This window comes from Psittacula echo, assembly GCF_963264785.1.
Source record: "Psittacula echo genome assembly, chromosome: 1".
Taxonomy (NCBI): Eukaryota; Metazoa; Chordata; class Aves; order Psittaciformes; family Psittacidae; genus Psittacula; species Psittacula echo.
In genome coordinates, this window is record NC_137735.1 from 124,770,900 (window position 1) to 124,793,849 (window position 22,950).

At 36.9% G+C, this 22,950-nt stretch overlaps 1 protein-coding gene across 1 annotated transcript in view; it reads left to right on the forward strand.

Moving 5' to 3' along the window:
- The first annotated feature begins 1,341 nt into the window (after positions 1-1,341).
- Positions 1,342-22,950, forward strand: part of CAPS2 (calcyphosine 2) — a 30,800-nt gene continuing 9,191 nt past the window's right edge. The window contains exons 1-12 of the mRNA XM_080633150.1: positions 1,342-1,758; positions 4,094-4,140; positions 5,431-5,476; positions 5,603-5,719; positions 8,774-8,947; positions 11,365-11,487; positions 15,047-15,114; positions 17,479-17,598; positions 18,714-18,788; positions 20,323-20,418; positions 20,532-20,625; positions 22,566-22,681. Of these exons, the coding sequence (XP_080489276.1) occupies positions 1,681-1,758; positions 4,094-4,140; positions 5,431-5,476; positions 5,603-5,719; positions 8,774-8,947; positions 11,365-11,487; positions 15,047-15,114; positions 17,479-17,598; positions 18,714-18,788; positions 20,323-20,418; positions 20,532-20,625; positions 22,566-22,681 (1,154 nt within the window). The 5' untranslated portion in view covers positions 1,342-1,680. The remainder of the gene's footprint in view (positions 1,759-4,093; positions 4,141-5,430; positions 5,477-5,602; positions 5,720-8,773; positions 8,948-11,364; positions 11,488-15,046; positions 15,115-17,478; positions 17,599-18,713; positions 18,789-20,322; positions 20,419-20,531; positions 20,626-22,565; positions 22,682-22,950) is intronic.

A 22,950-nucleotide genomic window follows, 5' to 3' on the forward strand; every position in this document is an offset into this window, starting at 1 on the left:
CGTAGAAACATCATACATTGCTGGTTCTACAAATGGATCACATGGGCTTGGAAGTAACAGTATCCAGAAGTACATCATTAGCATCAGTGTATTAGGCAACATCTCACTTACTGGAAAACTAACTTTGGAAAACTGATTGAGCAGAAAGCTAGGGTTTCTCCAGAGGTGATAGTTTTCCCCCAAGACAGAACGGATGAAATTGGACAGAATTATGTTGCTGCTACTGGAAGCCCTTGCCTCTGAGGTCTCAAGCCACTTTGCGGTAATGGCTGGATTTCTGACTCAGAGCTGTAGCCGTTCACCGTGAGCCCTTTTGCTGCTATTTTGAAATCCCTGCTTTCAGCTGCTTGGATTTGCGGAGTACAAGGACCTGTGCAGCGCGCAAGGGCTCAGCCTCCCTGGCAGGGGCTGCGGGGCGCTGCCCGCCGGGGCACGGCGGGTGTGCGCTGGAGGGATGCTGGGGCCGGGCATTTTCTCGGGAGGGGTCCTGGCAGTCCGCCTCGCCGCTCAGCTAGGGCGGTATCTTGCGACGCTTGGGTGCTAAGCCCGGCCGGGGCTGGCGCCTCCGCGCCGAGGTACCTGGCAGTGCCCCACGGGCGGGGCTGCTGCAACGTGACAACCGGTCGCGGCGAGGGTGCGTGGCGGGGCGCGGTTACCATGGAGACCCACGGGCGTGGGGCGGGCACTTCCTATTCGCCATGCGTGGCCCAGCCGTGAGACCCCTCCGGGGCCTGGCCCTGCCCCGCCAGTGCTGCTGGCCTCCTCTTCGTCCAGCCCCGCTGCGCTCCCGGGAGAGTACATGGCTTCCGTATAGCTGGCTCGTACAGTTTGTTTGTGGTAAAGTTACTTCAGCGCCTTAAGCGTTTAGCGCAGCAACGCTCCCTGCCCCCTGTGCCTTCAGCTGGGAGGATACTGCCTCTTGCTGTGAGATCGTGAGAAGTCGTCGGCTTCTGGTTTTAAGTGCCCTGAGAAAGGGGGTTTGGGTGGAAGGCTGGCTGGTTGGCTATCTCCGATCCAAGCAGGCCCTTCGGCTTGCAAAAGGAAAGGATTCTTGGGAGTTAAACCTGCTCAGTAAGTAGAAATGTGGCCACAAAATGTGGTTTGTGGATGGTGATTTGAAAACGGAGTGTCTGGTTTCAAAACTTTCTTGGTTCAAAACTGGCTGGGTGGAAGGAGAAACTATAAAATCGGGAGATGGCGTACTGATAAAATGTTGCTTGGAGCTCTTGGAGGCCAGCTGTGCCCCAGGAGGGCCCTTACCTCTTCCTGAAAATACCTGAAAATACACGGAGCAGCTGAGAGTCAGGCAGCAGCTGCCAGCAAAGAGTGAAAGAGGTTTTTTTTGTTGTCAAGGGGTAACAAGTTAGGACTCCTGGTATGGGAAGTTATCGAGAAGGGTGAGGGAAAGAGGGAGTTAAACAATGCAAAGATGTAAATTTGAACAGGAATCTGGTTAAGCATTAGTAAGGAAAGACTGAAATTAAGAGGCGGTGAAGAAGGAAAGCCAGCAACGTTTCACAGCTTGACAAAGACATCACCCATATCATTGGTGATAGACCCGTTCTTTCTAATGCAATAACGTTTTTTTTTTTTGCAGAAGTACTTATATAATAAGTACATTATTTTCTCAATAGCCTTTTCTGGTTTTCAGTTTATTCTGAAGGTGTTCATTGACTTTGGATGGATTTGGAAGTTAAAGGAGTTGCTGCATCCCCTCGAGGGCAGGCTCAGCTGTCAACGAGGGGGAAGAAGTATCAGGTGTGTTAACAGAAGGCTTGTGGTTGTTTTCCTTCTTTTCTTTGACATCTTAACAAATATTTTAATCATACTTCAGCAGGTTCTTAGTTTGATGCTATAATGCATCCTGTGGAGAAGGAAGCTTTTAAAGAAATTACTTTTGTCAAGAAATAGTTTATCATGACAGCTTCTCAAATGAAGGTGAGAATTGCCAATTAAAACATCTGCCCTACAAAAACTGATATTCTGGGTACTTGACTGGGATATGGAGAACTTGGGAACAAACTAATGCGTCCGATTTAGAGTAACAGAGGCTTGATCCTGTACTGTGAGCTATCTCAGGCTGTTGGTGAAATTGGCAACAGGTTCATCTGTTTTTATTTTACAAGACAGCAATAAAGTAAAGCAACCCCCAAAACATAATTAAAAAAGGCATGATTTCACATTGATGTGTAAAATGAATGCCAGTGCCCTGCATTCAGTCTGAAGGGGAATTTTGTTTTCCAGGTATTTCTAATAGTCTACGTTTCGAAGTATATTTTAACCTCACAAGGTCTCTATAGCAGAAGCTTTCAGGCTAACTTGAAAGCCTGAATGTGATCTTGGATTCTGAGGGCCACTGTTTTTATTTTAGCCAAGGTAAACATTAATATTGTTAGTAACAGTTGATTTTTTCTTACAGATAGTGTGTACCTTATGTCCATGAAGTAAAGTTAATTGATAATCTTCCTTCGGCCCCCAAGCACCCATTTAACTTCCTTGTTTGCTGGGTGACCCCATTAGGAATTCTTGGAGTTTGACTGCCAAGTTGCCCTTTTCCTTTTATGTTTGTTCATGATATCACATCAATGTTATAATGTTACCTCTTAACCAGTTTTTTAAGAATGAAATACCTGTGAATGACAAGAACATTTTGAGGCATTTAGTGTAGGTTGTAAAAGAAATGTCTGTTTTTCTCTAATCTCTCATCCCTTTTGTCTTCTCTTTCTTGCCCCTCTCAGTTTCCAAATTTAGACTCCCTAGTCCATGTGATTCTTGGTAGCTTGCAAAAATAAATCATAGATAAAAATTAGGTAGAAACTGTGTGCTTGACCCTGTAAATTTGGACAGTCCTAGATGATTTTTGTTTGCTTTCTTCCTGATTTGATGACTTCTGGAAAAGGTATTTGAGACTTTAACATCTAGAATGCGGTATGTTATTTATCTTATCACAGTTGAAATGGTACCAAAAAAAAAAAAAATCTACTTGTGATTTAATGCATTGCTTTTAGTCTCGCATTAGATCTCTTAAGGGCTTTTTATATACTTGACCACAAGGTGGGGATATTTATTATGCGCGACCTTACTGGGGAGAAACTGTTGGTTTTAAGTCCCCTTTTTTTAAAGGCACTAGAGGGTTCTGTTGCTGAACTGTGAACTTCTTTTTCAGGAGCGGCCTTACAAGGGTGTGTGGCAAGAAAGGAGTTACAGTTTTGTAACTGCTCTCAAGTTGTGAAAGGACTTAGGGAACCGCTGGAAATAGGACGTCTGCTCATTTCAGACTATGATGCTGAGATCTCTGAGCTGAAGAGTGTGAAAATAAAGATAATGGCCCTGGTTCAGAATATGTCTGAATCACGTTTTTTTTTTTTTTTTTTTTTCAGACTGAGAGGGCAGCTAGGGGAATTGTTACTGTGTGCTTGCCCAAGTCAAACAGTCTTCCTTAGGGATTTGCTGTTGTCTTTTCTGTAGAAAGCTGTAGTGGAGTAGATGAAGCTTTGGCTTGTCTTTTCTCTTGCCATGTTCTTGCAGTTTGGAGGGTGATGTGGTACACAGCCATGCAAAATAAACAGTGTGAATACAGAAGCTGCCTAGTCACCATCGTGTGCTGCTGTACTAAAACTGGGGTGATACAGTTAACACCAGACATGAGGGCTTCTTTGGGATCTGAGCTAGCTCCTTGTGAGCCAGCTGGCTATTGGTTTCGTGGTTTTGGTGTAAGGGTTGGCTGAGGGGTTGGTTCCCAGCCAGCAAGGACAAAGTGACGTAAAACCTCGTGAGTGATGATTGTACAAAGCCTCAGGAGCATGGGTTATTTTAAATGCATTATTAATAGCTGATGTGGATGATATCTGGATTCTTAATGGCTGGAAATCTTTCTGTCATGATGAATATTCAATCTTTCAGTCTCGTGGTGCATAAGAATCACCTTTCAATGGAAAGTTTTTGTTTTGTCCTTTTGTTAGTAGCACCTCAGTTAAATATGTCAGATACTTTGAAGCATTGGTTTTAAATATTCCAGGGGAAGTTGAAAGGGAGAGCTATATATTTTAATCCTGAACCCCACAGGTATGTAGTTAATGTGCCTTTCTTTTAGGGCTGGAGACCAGATACACGGGCTACTCGTGGTCCTCGCCCACCAGAGTAAGTCTGCCTCTATTTCTGATCAGTTTGTTTAGTTCTGCATTATTAACACAATACATTTGCATTTGTATTGATATGCAACTCAGTGTTCCATGAAATTTGTCATCATAGGGTTTTTTCTATGATTTATATTTAGAGTAGAATATTTGATGCATTATTTACATTGGAATTAAATTGATTTACATTTCTTTGATCTTTACAGTTGAGTTGTACTCAGAGCTTTCACATTTATACTTAGTCTTTCTTGAATATTCTGATATAGTAGTCTGCAAAAGGAGAAAAACCTTGACCTTTTTTGCAGGTATTACAGTATAAATTACAGAGCAACTGTTATGAATGGTTTTACAAGCAGTGGAAAATTTTGTACAGTGCTTGTAAAATTTAAGTGACTTCTTTAGACAAGCAACATCTGCTATTCCAAGGACTATGTTTGACAGTTTAGTTTTTCCATTTACTAGAATGCCTTACGGCCAAAGTAACTTTCTACATTATTTTACAAGTATGTGTGACCACGACCTTGGATTGTTCATATTGAACATCAATTTCTGTGTACTGTCAGTCATTCTATAAACAGAAAAGACTGGAAATTAAAGAGCTCTTTTATTCCAAGAAGTGATCTTGTTACAATAGGGTTGTTTGGAAATACTGGTGGTAAAATTAAAAAAATAAAACAAAAGTAGGCATGGTACTTCAGGGTATACCTGGAGTAAAGGCAGAAGGCACAGAGATGCTTTGGTGAGTTGGAGATATTTTAATTTCTTTAAGCAGAATACAATACTGAAGTATAGTTGGCTTCCATTGTGTTAATCTCTTTCAAAAAGTTCATGAGGTTTTCATCCCAAGGATCTATTGCTCCTCCGCTGCCTCTGTTGACTGATTATAGAGGGATGTTGACACAGGCCTGCTCTGAAAGACAAGATTTATGGTCTTGTTGAATCAATAAGGAATCCCTGATTTATGATCTTGTTGCAGCAGCTCCTGTTGGGGAATGAAGAGAAGCCAAAGTCGCCATGCTGGGAGTGAAGAAAGGCTTTGTAGGGGCCCTTTTTGGCTGCCAGGATACTCTGAAACTGGGAAAGAGGAAAAGCTCAGTGTCGAGTTCTGGAGCTGAAGCAAGTGGGGCTAACAGGAATCTGCTGAGTAGGCCATCTCTAGTTGTAGTGAAACTGTTCATAGCTGTGAATTTTTTTTGGAAGGAACTACTAATAGTAACTAACAGGTAGTTTGCTTTTACTGTAATTGAAAAATAAGAGAATGTATTGCTATTAAAATGGTTTTAACTTCCTGCAGGGTGCCATGCCTAGATCTAGGGAGGCTGAGAGATTCTGATGAAGAGGTAATTATGAATTAATTCTGTCTTAAATAGTTTTTAGAATTTGTGTGTCATGGGAGTTTATAAAAATATCACTCTGAATATAAACCAATTATGATTGCTTGTCTTTTTTGTTTTCTGTAATTTTAGGATGGGGACTCTTACATACCATACAGTGGAAGTTATCCTTATGCATGCCCTCCGGATTCATCTTCAGATTGGAGACTATTACAAAAGCCATATACACAGCATTATCAGGCTCAACAAGTCAGTCTGTCACTACAAATATCTTTAAAATATCATAGCATGGTTTGGGTTGGAAGGGACCTTAAAGATCACTTAGTTCTAACCCACCTGCCATGGGCAGGGTCTCTTGCCGCTAGACCAGGCTGCTCAGAGCCCCTATAACAGTAATTTAGAAAAATATGCTTAGCTTTCTTACATAAGTTGTTTTTTGTTTTTTTTTTTTCTTTTGGTTAAACTTGTATCTCCAAGTGCTATTGGTCCAAAATATTTTTGGAAAAGTACTTTTTACTGAGAAGCTTCTAGAATATTTAAAAAATTCCATTTTATTATGTGTCTTAGCTCTTCTTTGTTGGTTGATATGCTCATCGTTTTCATTGTGTTCATATTTGAAGAGATATATTAATAGCCACCTTTATGAACAGTTAAAGCAACTGAAAAATGTAATACTTTTGAGGTAGCATGTAACTTTGGTTTGTCTTTCTAAACAAAATGAAACTTATGAAAATAATAAAGTTAAGATGGATAGTAGTCAGTAAGTGTATGATTGAAGACAAAACCCAAGTTTACAAACAGTAAGTATTATTCCTATGGAAGAATAGTTACTTTTGGTGAAATGAAACTTTTGGAGTTACGGACAGCCATTTCTTAATGGCTTTTTCTGAAGTCTCTTGTCTTTAAAACAGAACTATGATGTTAACTTTGGGATTATGGCCAATCTGTTGGATCACTTTTATTGTTAAAATTTCTTGATCACATATCAGCATATTTTTCCCCTGGATGACTAAGAAACTTAATCACCACTAATCTTAGGTGCTTTATGAGGAAAATCAGTAGTTCATATGCTAACACTCTGGTTTATAGTTCAGTACAGCACTGAGAGGGATTCTTCATCAGAGACTATAGCTATAGGACAAGGGGTAATGGGTTTAAACTTAAACAGGGAAAGTTCAGGTTAGATATAAGGAGGAAGATCTGTACTGTGAGGGTGGTGAGGCACTGGCACAGGTTGCCCAAAGAAATGGTAAATGCTCCATCCGTGGTAGTGTTCAAGGCAGGTTGGACAGACCCTTGGGTGACATGGGTCTAAGGTGAGGCATCCCTGCCCATGGCAGGGGTGTTGGAACTAGATGATCTAAAGGTCCTTTACAACCCTAACTATTCTATGATTCTATACATATAAATACCTTACATAATCATGGTAAAAATCTTACTACTAGCTGTATGTTTTTATTTTGGTTAGCATGCAGGATATACCTGAACTTAACAATGTTATCTCCTTTTGAAAGAATTGGAAAACACTGTTAAAAAATCTGTTATTTCAAAAATATTTAACGTACATAAGCCAAAGAAATCCTGTAATGAGTGTATTTAAAACAGAATTGTAGCTTGAAGGAAAAACAAATATTAATTAATTTGTACATAACCTGTGCCCCTTGAAACAATATAGCAACAAGGCAGTATTCCAAACTGGCTCGAGCTCAAGGTGAATCTGCCAAGATCATAATTTTATATGTTTCCCTGTATAGCCAAGTGGTTTTTCAACATAAAAAAATAAAAATGGCATTTAAATAAATACTAAATTGGTTAAGTATGGGGGTTTTGTTTATTTTGATTTTTGTGGGTTTTTTTTTCTTTTTGTTTTCTTTTTAAATAATGGACAAAGGTATCCTCAGAATATCTCGGAATATCTTTGTGCTCAACATAGGTATTTATATATGTCATAAGGTGTTTCTGAAAACATGTAATTAGGGATAGGTTAATTTCCTCTGTACTGCATTGCAGATGTGCAGTGGAGACATACTTGAGTTGCTATCCTCTTTTTAGGTCTGTATGCCTGTAATTTCACTGCTTGCTTTACCTTTTTTTTTTTTTTTTTTTTTTTTAATATAAAGTTCATACATATAATTCTGTCTGCCTTCAAGAAGGGTAATGGAAGGTTTGGTATGGCTTTGTCTGTTTCTTAGGCTCTTTCTCCCTTTCTTCTCTGCTTTATCTCTTCTTGCTTCCTTTCTTCTTCATTATGCCTTAAATAGTGAAATGCTGAATATGCAGGAATGTGTCTTCTGTTCACTTATCCTCTTTTGCTCTTCTTCGCTCTCATTTTGCCTGACTTCCCCCCTGTATTTTTTGTGGAGAAGATTTTCAAGTAGTTCTAAGATATTTTAACGCATTCCTCTCAGTGGCCTGCCTTTCTGCATTGCTTACTTCTGGGGCCCTGACGAGTATTCCTTTAGCAAGATATATTCCAGCTTCTTCAGTAACAGACTATGTAAGTAAATCTTCCCAAAATAGGTCCCTTTTTGAAGTATAATTTAGGCATAATCTTACCATTCAGGAATTAACCAGTGAAGGGATGTGGATCCTCTTTTGAAAGAGAAACCTGCCCTTTCAAGAACACAAGTCTGGGTTTTTGAGAAATGGTTTTCTAGAACAGGACTGTTATGCTGTTGTTGCAAGATGAGGTGCTAGGTAAGGCCATCTTAGTTTTGTTAGTGTTGAGGAATATTGCAGGCATTGAAGGTGTTAGTTATTTAAGGAGAGAAAGAATCATGGAGTCTTGTCCTTCTGTCATTGCTGCTGGACCTACTGATCCAGTCTCCATTGTGTAGAGCACTGAAGTGGACATAAAGTTAGGAAAGTACTTAGCCTTGTCAGCTGATGGTGTCCTAGGGGAGGAATTCCGAGTACTAATACTCATCTGCCATCCAAGAATTAGAACTTCAGATTGAAAAAATCCATCAGCCCATTTTCAGCCTTCCAAAATCAAATGTCAGAATTCCCATTTTTGTAGTCTGTGACATTATATTATAGGACAGGACCACTGAATCTTTGCTTTTCTCTTTAAATGTGATATAAACCCATTTAGGTGTGTCCTTTGTAGATTAAAATGGCAGGATAAGAAGAACTCTATGAAAATTAAGCCTGAATATGGAGTCGCATTTGCATTTTTTTCTTTATGTGAAGCATAGTGTCAAGAAGTTTCAGAAGTTATACTGGATGGGAATCATTATAGTGCTGTACTTATTCAATAGATAAACCACAGGCTTTTATATTGATCATTTTTTTCCACTTTAGCATTCTGTTTTGGAGCAGAAGACAAACCCAGAAAATCTGCTATCCCCAACAGACAGATACAAACTGAAGTATCGGCAGTATGAAGCAGATATGAAAGAAGACTATAAGCAGTATTCTCAGAAAATTGCAGAAAAGAAAAATTACGTCCTCCAGTGTCCAGAAGCTTCAGTAAAGGTAGCTGGCAAAGAAGCAATTTAATTTTTAAATAGCAAATATACATTGGTATTTCATTAAAGTGTTTGGAGAGGTTTACATGTGTGTACGATTAATTTCTTCCATGTTTTTATTGTAAAGAAATAAAAAATGTCATTTCAGCATCTAATGTTGAGTAGGAAATAAAATATAGGAAGTTTTGTTTCAGTTGAATTGTTTGAATATGTTTGAATATTGTTTGAATATGTTTCAGTCGTTCCAGAGTGAGAAACTGAGGCGCTCTAATAATCTAAGTGTGCGTGTATTTTCTGTTAAGAAATGTAACATTTGCCCTTGGTGCATCTCTAGCCTGATCATGAAGATTAGCATGATTGATAGGAAAGAGTCTGCCATCTAAGAAGATGAAAGACAGCAGAAAGATCTTGACAAAATGTTATTTCCAAATATAGAAATGCATTTAAGCTTTTTTATTTTTTTAAATGTAGAAGTATATTAATTATTATTCTATTCAATTATGACTGAATATGGAACTTAAAAAAGAACTGAAAGATGTAGACTGTAACTTAGAGAACTACTAACTGAAAATGGAAAGGAATATGGGGTTAAAATAAAGATATTATCTGTACTTTTTGCTTTGACATTGTATAAGATCCAGCACAGTTGGACTGCAAGCTGTATTAATTCTGCTAGGTTTCTTTTGTGTTTTTAAATTAAAACTAAGATGCAAACAAGGGAATATCAGTGGTGAGAAACTGGAAAACAAAAGGATGAAAAAAACCCCCAACTTTCTTCTTGATTTGGAAGAGAGAACGGGGAAGGGTGGTTGCAGAGAGCAAGATGTTTTAGGTATAAGGAAAGAGGAAAGGCAAGAAGCAGTTGTGAGCACTGACTGAATGCTGGTCAGCGCTAAGGGTAGATGACCATTTTAAGAATCTTAATGAAAAGTTAAATACGAAACTGTTGAAGGAATGTATTGTGCTTGTTGCTTTTCAGAGAAAAGGTTTGTGATGAATAATGAGTTTACTGATTTTTATTTGCTTAATGTTCAATAGAATGAAAAGGAAAGATCTTGTATAAGACAAAGATTGTTTTCATGTATCATTAATGTTTTACGTGTATTGTTGATTGATAGTTTTAAAGGGGCTTTCTGCTCTTAATAGTCATGCTTCTAGTGTTCAAATAAAACTTGAAGAACCTGCAAGTACTTATAAGTAAACATTCTGTTGAGTAAGAGTCAAATGGAAAAAAAAAGTTTTGCTTTTTCTTTTCTTTTTTGTGTTTGGTGGCAGTTAAAATTGACAGTTCTGGGGATTTGTTGTAGTATTACCTTTTTTATTAATAATTCAATTCCTCTGTACCAGTCTGACACTGTCCCATTGTCTATTTTCAAGGAGTGACTGCTTTATGTTCTGTACTACAAACCCATCAAAAGGGTATGTACAGGAGTGGCCAAATTAATCTGAAACTGAAGAAATAGGTGGCAAGTCTTTAATGCGAGAGAAAAAGCAGGACTGCTTATTCTGGTGATATGGGTTCCAGAAAAATACTTGCTAAGCACTAGAAACCATTACTGTCATTTTTTTATGACAGACTTTATTGTAATGTCTATCACAATGATTTTCTGGGCTAGATATTAGCACTACCTGATTAAATTAATAAATCAAAATCTCTTTACATTTCAAGATAATTACTATTTTATCTGATTAGTGGAACTTGTAATAGCTTCTTTTCAGAGAAGAAAAGTTGCTCGTAGAGGAGAATAGCTAACAAAACCTACTGGTGTGATTTCTTTCCTGTGTTCCTTTCTTCCTGACTTCAGTAAACAGTCTCATGTGCCAGTTTTCTTAACATCCTCCATGTAAGAGAGATTTTCATAATCCCCTCAGACTGATTTACAAGTCTGTTAGACCCAGTTCAGCTTTGGCTTTTGCCTGTCTAGACTGTTTTTAATTTTTTTGCTGGTCAAAAAGCAGCATCTTTGCAGTGGTGAACTTTGATCTATATGCATGATGGCAAATCATAGAACCAGTCAGTTTCTTTTTGCTCTTGAGCAGAACAGAACGGATGAGCTCTTGCCTTCTTCAGGGAGTTGCTAACAGTCTACCTTCTCTGACTTGAGGCTGATTTTTCACATGGTTTGTACAAACACAGTATTATTGAGATCTTTATTAGTTTAGTATGGTTGATAGTTGGTAAGTATTCAAAAGATATAAGGAAAGACTAGAAAGCAAGATTTATGAGTTCAGTTTCTGTAGAAAGCTAGACTTAAAAAAAATCTTTTTCTAATTGGCAAAAAGTAGAAGAAGTAGACACTTTAAGGGAAAAAAGAAAATCAACTTTTAAATAAACCTTTTAAATAAGTTGTTGAGGAAAATGTGTGTGGGTTTTTCTTACAGTTAACTAAATTTGATTTATGAGAAGCTTGTATTTTTGTGTAGGGTACACAGCTTAAAGACGGACATAATGATGATCTTACAGCTCTTGATGAGAAAGCTCTCCTGCAACAGTGCTATACAAGCAAGCCCTATAAGATGCTGCACAGCATAAAGAAATCCGAAGCTGTAAGTGTTTTGGCTTGTATTATGCTGGTACTGTCTAGATTTGTAGAATGACTTCCCAGATGTTCAACTGATGTTAGGCCTTTGGTGATTTGATCCCAGTATATAATTTCACCCATTGAAATCATGGGAGTTTAAACATTTGCTACAATGGGAGCTGAACTGAGGAATCCAGTGAGCAATTTTTTTTAATCTTATCTGCAATGCTTGTATTTTATGCAGTAATGTATATAAATAAGAATGCAAATTATGACTAAAAAATATATACATACAACTAAGATTAACTGTGAGTTGAGTGAACCTAAGTAGTGTTACATTTCCTCTGGTCTGTAGCTTGTACCTGAGCCTGTATTTCATGATCTGTGGATTCCATCAGCTCTGACTTGTTTCTAGAGTAAATGGGATGTTTTCCCTCATTAACTCCTGAAATAGAGTATGCAATGAGAACTGGCTTTGAATGCTGTATGGGCTCTGTTGATGATGTTAGACTGTGTCAGCCATGGCTTTGGATGGAAACTCCAAGCATGGAGTTTCTGCAATATCTCTAGGCAACATCTTCCTGTGATGCACTACTTTGCTTATGAAGAAGTTCTTCCTTTTTATTACCCATATAAGCCTCCCAAGGCTCAGTGTGTAACCTTTGCCTTCTGTTACAACTGCCAGTGTCAAAAATAATTTGGTTCTGTGTTCTTTGTAGCTTCCCTTTGGTTGTAGATGGTTTTTCACAATGCCTCATAGCTGCTGCTTCTGCACACTGAACAAACCCAAGCTCCCTTAGTCTGTCTTTTCAGTTGCTCTGGCTCTGATCCTCTGTCAGATCATTTCCAGGTTCTTCTCATTCCTATTGATCTTGGGAAGGAGGGGGCCCTGAAAACTGGAACCAAGTATGGCCTCACTTGCCTGTGTAGAAGGGATTTAAAACTTAAATGGGCATACCCAATGTATTTCTTTAATTTCTCACATAGACATGTTTTTCACTTTTTTTAGAACTGGACAACAGGAGTCTTGCTTATTTAAAGCTAAGCTTTGTATTTTGGATAATTTAGAATAATGAAGAACCTTGAGATTTGATATTGCATGGTTCAGTATTTGAATGTGCAGTGATGGCTTTTATAACTGGTTTTTGAAGGTATAGTTGAACACAGCATTCTAACTTTCTCATGGAATACTAAGCCATGAGAAATTATATGAGATTGTAAAAGTGAATAAACATTTTTATTTATTTTGTTTGCTCATCAGTATGCACCACATTTTGCATCATTGCAAGCATTTATTTGGCATATTGCATTACTGAGGTCACTATTCATTTTCCTGATAAACAAAAAATCTTTTCAGAAAGCACTTTCATGAAGAACTTGAGGAACCTCATGTTTGTTACTTTTAGAATAAATTTAAAAATTGAGACTATAAGGTGAAGATAATCGAAAAAATTTCTGAAGTATCATTAAGGTAACTACTTAATGTTAAATCAAATAAGCTGAAAACACTGGGAAAGGGAGCAGTGCAGGACCACAACAGGTGCTTTAAAAGGAAGCCAGCAGGTATCTGAGCAAGGTGTCACTGGGACCTTTAGAAGCCCTTTTGTTATTGATTAACATTCATTGTTGCACAGGCTGTCTGACTCTTTCTAGGAGCATCTCTTAGGTTTTCTCAGGTTCAAGCTTCTGATAGTGATAGGAGTAATGGAGAAAATTTGAAGTAGTAACTGCATATGCATTAATTACATTGGGTGTATGTTGCCTCAGTCATTGGCATTTGATTTTAAGGTGCTTTAAAAATTTGCCTAAGAATATACAATGTTAAAATTTCCTTTTACTGTAATCATTGCAGAGAACTTTAATGTTGAAGTAAAAGATCTCTTAAGTTTTCTGTAGTTTGGGATGAAAGTTCCCTTTATTCAAGACAGATTATAGTAAATGTATAAATGCAAATAGATGCTATATATAATAAAAGTAGGTTTGGGGGAAAGAAGATGGTTTTTCTTTGAATAATTGTATTTTGTGAGCAAGAGTTACTACTTTTTAACCGGTAAGAGCTGCTGCAAGTTCAATGCTTACCTCAGCAGTATTGTAAATTGACAGTAGAGCTTTTGTCTAACAGCTGAATGGAAGATGTTCCATGGACGAGTACATCTAGTGACCTAGAATTCAACTGAAAATCAAGGTGTAAGGTTTCTTTTTTTATATGCAGGTTCTTTTCAGCATGCTCGCATGTTTGGCTGTATAAGCCAGAGTCCATGGAATATGTTATGTTTTGACAAACCTTGCTCTGTATTATCACTGTGTCCTCCTTTACATAATGCTTTTTAAAAGATCTGTTATGACAGTTAATGGGCAAAGATTCAGTAACTCAGGATAAAGAACCCTGTAGTTCTCGTAGGTACAAAAGTTAAACATGAAAGCAAACTAAAAAGCCTCCTATCTTTTACAATTCAGAAATCTTTTAAGGCTTAAAATCAGTTTGGAATAAACACCAGCTGGTCTGGTGTTACATTATTTATTTGAGGGGTTTTGTTTGGTTTTTTGTTTGTTTCTTTGAGTAGTGCCAATCAATATTTATTTGAAGGTTATGAATTATGCCCAAGACATCTCTGTAGAATTAGGGATTATCCCTTAGAGTTACTTGGTATCTCGGAACCAACTTTCAGTCTTCTTCAGCCATGAGAAGGCTTGATCTATCTAGAATTTGGTTGGCACTTAAGAATTGTGTGGAAAAAATAACCAGTCAGAAAACTATCTTAATTCTTCATATTCAGAATACCTACAGAGTTGTCAAAAAGGTTGCATAAACCCCCACAGTAACAATATCTCTGTATTCTCATATAATCTTTTTTTTTTTTTTTTTTTTTTTTTTAAAGGGGCAAATTTAAGTACAGTGAAAAGTTCAGAAATCTGGAAGATAAAATGGAGAGAGATGCTGGGGCCTGCTGGTTGCCAGCGGTCTCCATGCAGTCCTGGAGCTGCGCTTTGGTTTCTCTTTCTGTGAAAAAAATTATGATCAGCACCTGAGCACTTTACAGTGAATGACAAAAAGTTATGGTTCAGTGTTACTCTAACAAAAACAATAATATCATGTTAAATCCCTTTCCCCTCAGGATTGGCCTGTCTCAGCAGAAAATTATTGTGGCATGCAGCAAATAAAAACTGTGCCTTGAGACTAAGTTTTAAAAGAATTTTTTGACTAAGTATTGCTGGAGGTAAAGTTTTATTCTCTGAGTTGGAAACTGTATCAAACATGAAATCTGGAATAGTGTGAGTTTCTTCATGCTCTGTTGTACTTACAGAGTTCATTGAGAAGAATGCAGAGATAAGGAAGCTGTTTGTCATCAGAAATACTAGAATCCTTGTATTTAGTGAAAACTAAATATGACAATTTGAGCATGTAGCAGATGATATTATTTGTCTACTTGTTATGCAAATAAAACTTAAAAATATGGGGAAAAAGATTAGTTATGACACTGGGTAAAATTGTGACCTCTGAATTCCATCTTAAAGGGTAATTCACTATTTGAATTGTCTGGTGTTATATATTTCATTTGCTGTCAGTCAGTTTTTCATTGCAGGAGGATGTTGCTGCAGAGAGGAGAAAGCAGGCTGTGGTAGAACAAGTGATGGTGGATCAGTTATCTAGGTAAGTGAATTTGTAATGTAATATTTCAGTTTTCCCTACAGAAGAATTTGCATCTGTGTGGATTTTCTTGCTTAAGAGCTGTTTTGATCATCTTGTTCAAAGTCTTACGCACTCTATGTAGTGTTATCTGCAAAAATTCTTTAAGTGAAAGGTCTTTTTAACTTAAAATATCAGTTTAAAGTGCTATGTGTAAGTTCATTTTTTTTCTGAGAATAGTTTTTAATTTCATACCTGAATCTAATTTAAGGGCTTTACAATAGCGCTAGTTCTCAGAAATAACCCTCTTGCATCTCTGCAAAATATATAGATGCCTGCCATTAAAAATTACACTTCTTCAGTATTTATTGCCTTCTCTAAAAATCTTACCTTTATTAATATTCCTTTATTAATATCGACACAACATCACTGAAGCATAAAAGAGTATTACAGCAATGTTAAGCAGGTGGGGAAAAAAGGCACAATGATGAATCAAGTTCATCAGGGTTGTGTAGGAAGGTGCTCTTCATTGCTATCCCTCTAGCTCCCATAAAACATTGCTTCCATGCATAAAGATCCCTTTATATGTTAAGGAGAAAAAAAAGTAACTTAGATGAGTATAGTAATAACATCTTTATTATTATCTTTATGATTATTCCCATAAACTTGTTTACATTTTTAAGCATGCTTTAGCAATTCAGGGCTTTATCCAAGTTGTCTGGTTACAGCAATATAGGATGGTGCAAGCTAGTTTATTATGGTTTCATGTTACCTTACCGTTGGTAAAAATTATCTGTGGTTAGGTCTACAGTATGTTGCATCCTGTGCTTAGTTTACAGTCTCTTGTAGTCATCTGTCCTGATGTTATAGCCCATCAGATCTTAAGACTTCAAGGTTGAAATATTGTTGCATTTCACCATTTTATTTTTTCATTATCATTTCAACTGCAGTTTAAATGACCTATACTGTTTGAAAGTCTGTTATGTTTTTTTACACTATTTAAAAGCTGAGATATGAAGAAAACTGCCTAAAGAAACACGATTGTTATGAAACACAATGTTAAATTCCAAGTGACAATGTAGCTGGATTTACAATATGGAAATATTCAGTGCAGAAGTCCCCAACTTTCAAAGAAATGTTTGTCCCGTATTTCTACAAAGGTATAGGTAAAACAGTTGATTTGAATTAGATGATTACCAGGATTATCTTAAAAATGTGCTGGTTGTGTTGAAGTGTTTCAGTTCTTCTAATGTTGGATTAAACATACCAGTTTGTGCATCTTGGATCACGGATGTTCATTCTCTGCTTAACCTCCTTCAGCTGCTTTGCCTTGCTTTTTCCCATGCATTCCTTCTCCTATTTGGAACCCTTCTGCTGTCAATGTCAAAACAATATTCAGGAGTGCTGCAGCTGCATCAGGATGATCTTTTAATTTAAGAAACCTCTCTGTGTTCCAAATATAACTGTGCCAGTACTGCCAAACAAATTGGTATCAGAGAGCAGGATGTTAATCGGAGAAGATTAGTTCAAAACTGTTGCATGAAAAAAAATCTATTAAAGGAAACACAAAGGTGTTTAGATTTTCTTTTTCCATTATTTTTTTTAGGACAACCAATGTCACAGTTAAATCAGTTAAATAACTGATGTGTACAGAGATGGATCTCCATAGATCGGACAGCAAGTTTCTAAAGCTGTATTAGCAGTGTAAAATTACTGTTTTCTTCTGACTATGAAATATTTCAATAAAGAAATATAAGAATCTAATTTCTTTTTAAAAGATGTCTTCTTTTGTTAACTTCTTAAACTGATACAGAGAATATCAAAATACTCAGAAACCAGTTAATCTATTTATTTTCTGCTTAGTGGGAGTTTGAGATCCTGTGGGTAGTACTTTGTGAGAGGAAGTGCCAGTGTTTTTGTTGGATGATGTCACTTGCCAGTACTAGTAATCTGCTGCCAGACAAAATCTGCTGTCACTGATCTTGGAGGGAGGCATGGATAAAGAATGTCACTGGTGGAATATTTACAGAAATAGTGGAAGTGAGGAAAAAACCACCTTCTGTAACCCCAAGATTTGGTTTTCTATATACATATCTAAAATGTACTTTAAATAACACATATATGTGAAGTTACTATGTAGAATATTATTGCATGTAATTGATTTAGAGCAATAGACATCAGAATTGGTAAAAACAAAAAAATAAGCCCACACATTTATGCAAGCTTAATGGACAACTCCCAAGATTTTATTGCTGTGTTATTCTTGTGTTTTGTTTTGGGTTTTTTTTTTGTTTTTTTTTTTTTTTTGCTTTCTTGAGTAAGAATATAAAAGATCTGAAATTCAGACTTACTAATAGTCAGAGTCTTCTCCCTGCTCTTTCTGGTCAGAGCTGTTATAAGTGATCCAGAACAGTCCATGCCTGCTGATGTTTACAAGGAAGCTCAAGGACTTCTTCGACCTGGGACAGCACCAATGCGTCTTAGAAAGAGAACACTGCATGAAACAAAGTAAGTTTTCTCTAGCAAAATACATTTCCTGCGGTATTTTTCACTGGTTTCGGCTCTGAAAAGTCTGTTTGCTTTTCCAGGTGTTTTATTTCTGGCTTGGATCACCAGCTCCATGTGAGGCCTTTTTTGTAGCCTCTCCATGCTTATAATTGCCTAGTGGGACCTTTTTATGTGGATTCTCTGTGTATAATGATTGATTCACAGGATTTATAAAACATGGGAGAACATTCTTAAGCTTATGTTGATATTGTTCATCACAGGGTTTTGCCAGCCTTTTCTGAGCTGTTGAATGTTTGCGATCATCATATCCTTTTAGAGATTCCTTTTCTAAGGTGCATAAAATTGCATAAATATGCATCCTTAAACGCTAATGTAGATCTTCGCAATATAATCATGCTTTTCTTTCATGTTCTGATTTTTGCTGCAGTAATTAGCTGTATTGACGTTTAAATGTCATTCCTGGCCTGTGAGCATTGAAACAGTAATTCCAAGGGCTTAAGAAAACTGAGAAAATGCTGTGATTGTTAAGATAAAGGGAATCTGCAGGTGTGAGTTTTATTGCGTTCATCCTTCTCAACATGCAGGCAAACACCTCTGCTTGGTACATTTTAACAACCTGCTCTTAAAATCTTTCTCAATAAACATCATCCTTGTATTCTCAAAAAAAAAAAAAAAAAAAAAAGAATAACAAAACCAGTCTCAGTCTCTTAACATCCATCACATGGACAAATCTCCATGGCTTGAACTAGTCATATGTCCAGTATAAAATGTCTAGGTGGGTAAAGTAGCCCAACCTGGGTATTTGTGCAAAACACCATCGATTCGTGGAAGTATGCTGAGTGGCAAAGGTTTAATTCTTTATATAAATGTGTGTAAACAAAATAGCCCATTCATATCTATGCCTTCTGTGAATGTACTCTCATAATACATAATTACAGAACACCTTCCACGTTACAAGTCTGAATTGCTTTCTAATTCAACTATGCAAGATCATCTCAGCCAGTTGCCAAGGATACTGCATTTCACATTTTTTGCTGTTTTGAAACAGTTGCTTTTTATGTAAGGTTTCTCTGTGAGCACATAGGTATCATTAACATGCTGCGTTATTTTGACAGAATACGGACCAAATCAGGCTTAACTGAATACATGCTCTCTAAGAAGTTACGCTTTGATAGTAGGATTATATCGAGGTAATCACGAATTCTGTGAAGCTTTTAAATTCTATGATTTTATGAATTATGATCTTTACTCTCCTGAACCGATCAATTGCACCAAATGTTTCTGTTCTCTATGTTTAGGAAAAAGTATGTGCTGTGTGGGTGTGTGTGTGTATATATATATATATATGCATAAGTGTATAATACAAATTTTGACATGGGTGGTACATAGTGGCTTTACAGTCCTGCTGTAGAATATTGACATACATAAATAATGTTACATTACCATCATATCCGTAGCTCCATGTAGGATAGTTAGCACAGGGGCTGTTTAAAATAGTGCTCTTAGCTGTTGTGCCTTAGTTGATGAAAAATTATTTTAGCCTGTCATGGTTTAAGCCCAGCTGGTAAATCAGCACCACGCAGCTGCTCGCTCACCCCCCTTTCCCTGCCCCGGGCAGAGATAGGGAGGAGAATTGAAAGAATGTAAATCCCATGGGTTGAGATAAAACAGTCCAGTAACTAAAGCATAATACAAAACTACTACTACTACTACTACCAGTGGTAAGGGAAGTAACAAGGGGAGAGAATATAAAACTAAAAGGGCAAAGCGAAAACCAACAAACACAAGTGATGCACAGTACAATTGCTTACCACCTACCGACTGATGGCTAGCCCAACCCAAGCAGCTATCTGCCTTTCTGGGTAACTCCCCCCCAGTTTATATACTAGGCATGATGTGCTGTGGTATGGAATACCCCTTTGACTAGTTTGGGTCAGGTGTTCTGTTTCTGCTCCCTCCTGGCTTCTTGTGTCCCTCCTCACTGGCAGAGCATGAGACACTGAAAAGTCCTTGATCAGGGTAAGGACTACTTAGCAACAACTGAAACAGCGGTATGTTATCAGTGTTGTTCTCAGACCAAAGCCAAACCGCAGCACTAGGAAGAAAATTAAATTAGCAGTACGAGCTACTAGGGAGAAAATTAACTCGATTGCAGCCAAAACCAGGGCATAGCCTTGTCTTAGTATGTGGCAACTGATGTGAATGGAAAGGAGGGCTTTGTGTCTTGTTTGTAGCTCCTTATGTATTAAACTTTCAGGTTTAGGACACCTTTGAAAGTGCTCTGAATTGAGTAGCAGTGGCATAAAAATTCTTCCATCTCTGAAAGTGGCATTTTTCTGAAGTGAGCTGTATAGCTGTTAGACATAGCTGGGGATTCAGCCACATAGCTTCGTATGCCACAGTAAATGCAGTAGTCCTGGTGTAAGTAATTCTTTAGTTGACAAGTGAAAATTACATTGGTATGTTAAAACATGAAGCCTTAAAAAGTGTTTTTAACATTATGGAGAGTGGAATATTGCATTAAAACATGTCTCCAAATCCAGAAGTTGAAGTCCATGGTGGGTTAGGGAAAATAACCAGATACTTCAGTCAAAGAAAAAAATTTTGCAATATGCAACATTGGGAATTAAATTAATATTTCAAAACAAATGTTGTTTTTATTTGGGTTAAATTGTATTTATATAGATGCAAAAACATAAACGTGCTTTTCAATTTTCCTTCTAGAAATGGTCGCGATGCTTGTAGAGAGTTGATTGGATTTTTTTTTGCATGTGACAGATCCCTTACTGTGTATGAATTTCGGCAGTTTGGAAAAAATAGGTACGATAAATTACTTTGGTTTTTTTTAAAGGCTTTAGAAAACCTTTTCCTCTGTATCTAAGGAACTTAAATAAATTTAATTGTTTTAATAGCAGTTTTGAATTATTTCACAGAACAAATGCCTTGCCTTTCATTCAGAAGGGAGTTTATCAACATCAGCGTGGACAAAAGAAGGAAAAAGCTTATGATCTTAGTGACTTCTATATTGTAAGTGTTCTGCTGCATGTAAGGCAACTTAGTGATTTGGGAGTAATATTTAGATATTCAAGTTGAAAATTGTGATTTAGGTTTCAGGGAAGACTGAAAGTTTTTCCCCTCAGTTACATTTTCAAATTGGGGATTTTCAGGGTTCTGGATTGTTTTGCTGTCCCACGTTTTAGACATTTTTGGTTTTATATTAAGCTGTAGTTTGCAATTTTCCCACTAGAGGATGCAAGACTGCACACAGTGGAGACCTTTTGTGGGGGGTGAAAAATGAACAACTTGGGAATGAGAGTTTTGAAGATGAAGTAGACCAAAGTACTTGTTAAAAATTAGGAATCTTTGCAAGGTCTGCTGGCATTTTTGACATGAGGCAATGATTAAATATTTTTTAATCACGATGAAATTGAAGGCTGTTTTTAACCTAAACTTTGAAAGTGTTTAGCACCAGCTGTTTAGAGAAAACTTTTGCAACAGTGGTAAACTTCATCTACCTGCTAGTTTAATGACTGAGTACAAATCATACTGCATCTTCTGTACTGATGTACTTCTGTAGTGGGTTAAGTGCTCCTGATTTATAAGTATTTGGGCAATTTCTCAAGTACAGAGTGTTTCCACTGAGTTCTTCACATTCTCCTCCAAATCTTCAGTTTAGTGCAAAAATCATTTTTGAATGAAGTATTGAAAGTAAAAGTATTGAAAGTAAAAGAAGAAAACGTTACTTTTTAGAGTGTTTTGACTTATGAGCTGCCTAATCCTATTTACATGTGGCTATGACATAAGTGTTTCCAAGATGTAATAGATTACTTTCTTTATGGTATGGAGGTTGAAGTTATTTTTTAAAGTTTTAAGGTTCTGGGGTTTTTTAAATTTATTTATTGTCATGTGTATCTTTGCAACCTGCAGATGGAAATGTGCAGGTTCTGAATAAAGCTGTGTCTTAAAGGCATCAAGAAAATTATTGTGACTGAGTTTGATAGCTCTTTGTGATGATGTTATACCTCTGAATCTCCATATCTGCAAATTGGGTTTCTAGGCTGACGTTAGATATACAAATGTCTCGCAAAGCAGAAATGGTTGAGACATTTGCACAATAGCAGTGTCTCTGTTTCCTTCCCAGTTTATAAGTTTTGGGGGCTTCACAGTGCGATCCTGCATGGATATTAGTTACAGCTATTGTTTTGGGTTGGGGTTTTGTTTTTTTTTTTTTAATCTTCTTGGCATTTTTTGCATTTAGTTTGTTGCTTTTCTTTATCTCTCCTTCCTTCTTCCAAACCAAAATGCATCTTTAACTTCACAGAATGTGTGAGGTGTGTCCTCTGTCCTCAAGAGAGAAGACGAATTTTTAATACTCAGACTTGAGTGGGTAATAGAACTCTACTAATAACGTATTTTTGTTCAATACCTATTAGTGAAATGCAGCAATTTTAAAGAATAACTTTATAGTTAAGCATTGCAGCAATTGTTTGAATTTTGGGAAGGCTACTTTTCAGTTGTTTATCTCAAGTATGATTTTAAGCTATTGAAAGTAACTGTAGAGGGTTTCTTCTAGTCTGAGAGAATTTCGCTGTCATGGAATCAATGTGGCACCTTCTGTGACTCTCTTCTGTGGTCCAGCAAGATCTCATAAGGATGAAAGGAAAAGTAAAAATTGAAAAGTAGAGCCTGGCTGAGGTATCTGTAGTCTCGTGTTTCTCATCTGTAGATTAGGCAACAGTAGGCCCTCTTGCTAAACAAATTGGTACCTAGAGAATAATGTGTCATCTTGGAGCCTGCAACTGGTTTTATTTAATATTAGAAAAGCTCTTTTAAAAATGTTAACTGACCTTAGCTACACCTTTTCATCATTTCATACCAAGGCTTTTAACAATCGCTTGGAAGTCTTGCTGAATATATTTTATAAAATACACAATCTTTCTATAAATCATTGTATGCTTTACCAACAGGGAGCTAACCTAACTTTCCGAAGTGCTGATCATAACCTTCCAGAAAGTGTTAAACAGAACTCAGTTTTCACCCTTCGTGTGATAAGTATTGATGAAGCAGCTATGGATTCTCTAAAGTAAGTGCAGCTGGTTTTCAAATTACCTTTCCTTCCTTCAGCAAAAAACATTTTTTATAATACAAGCTTCTAATATCTTACTACTCATATTGCTAAAGAAAAATATATTTAGGTTGTTGTTAGAGACATTAGTAATATATGAATGTAATTCAGTAATTTTCTAGAATGATAATGATTAATTTTAAAATAAGAATTTTGAAACCATTTTGCTTTGAAGTCAGATGTTTTTATATACAAATACTGAAACATATGTGATGACCTAAAATTCT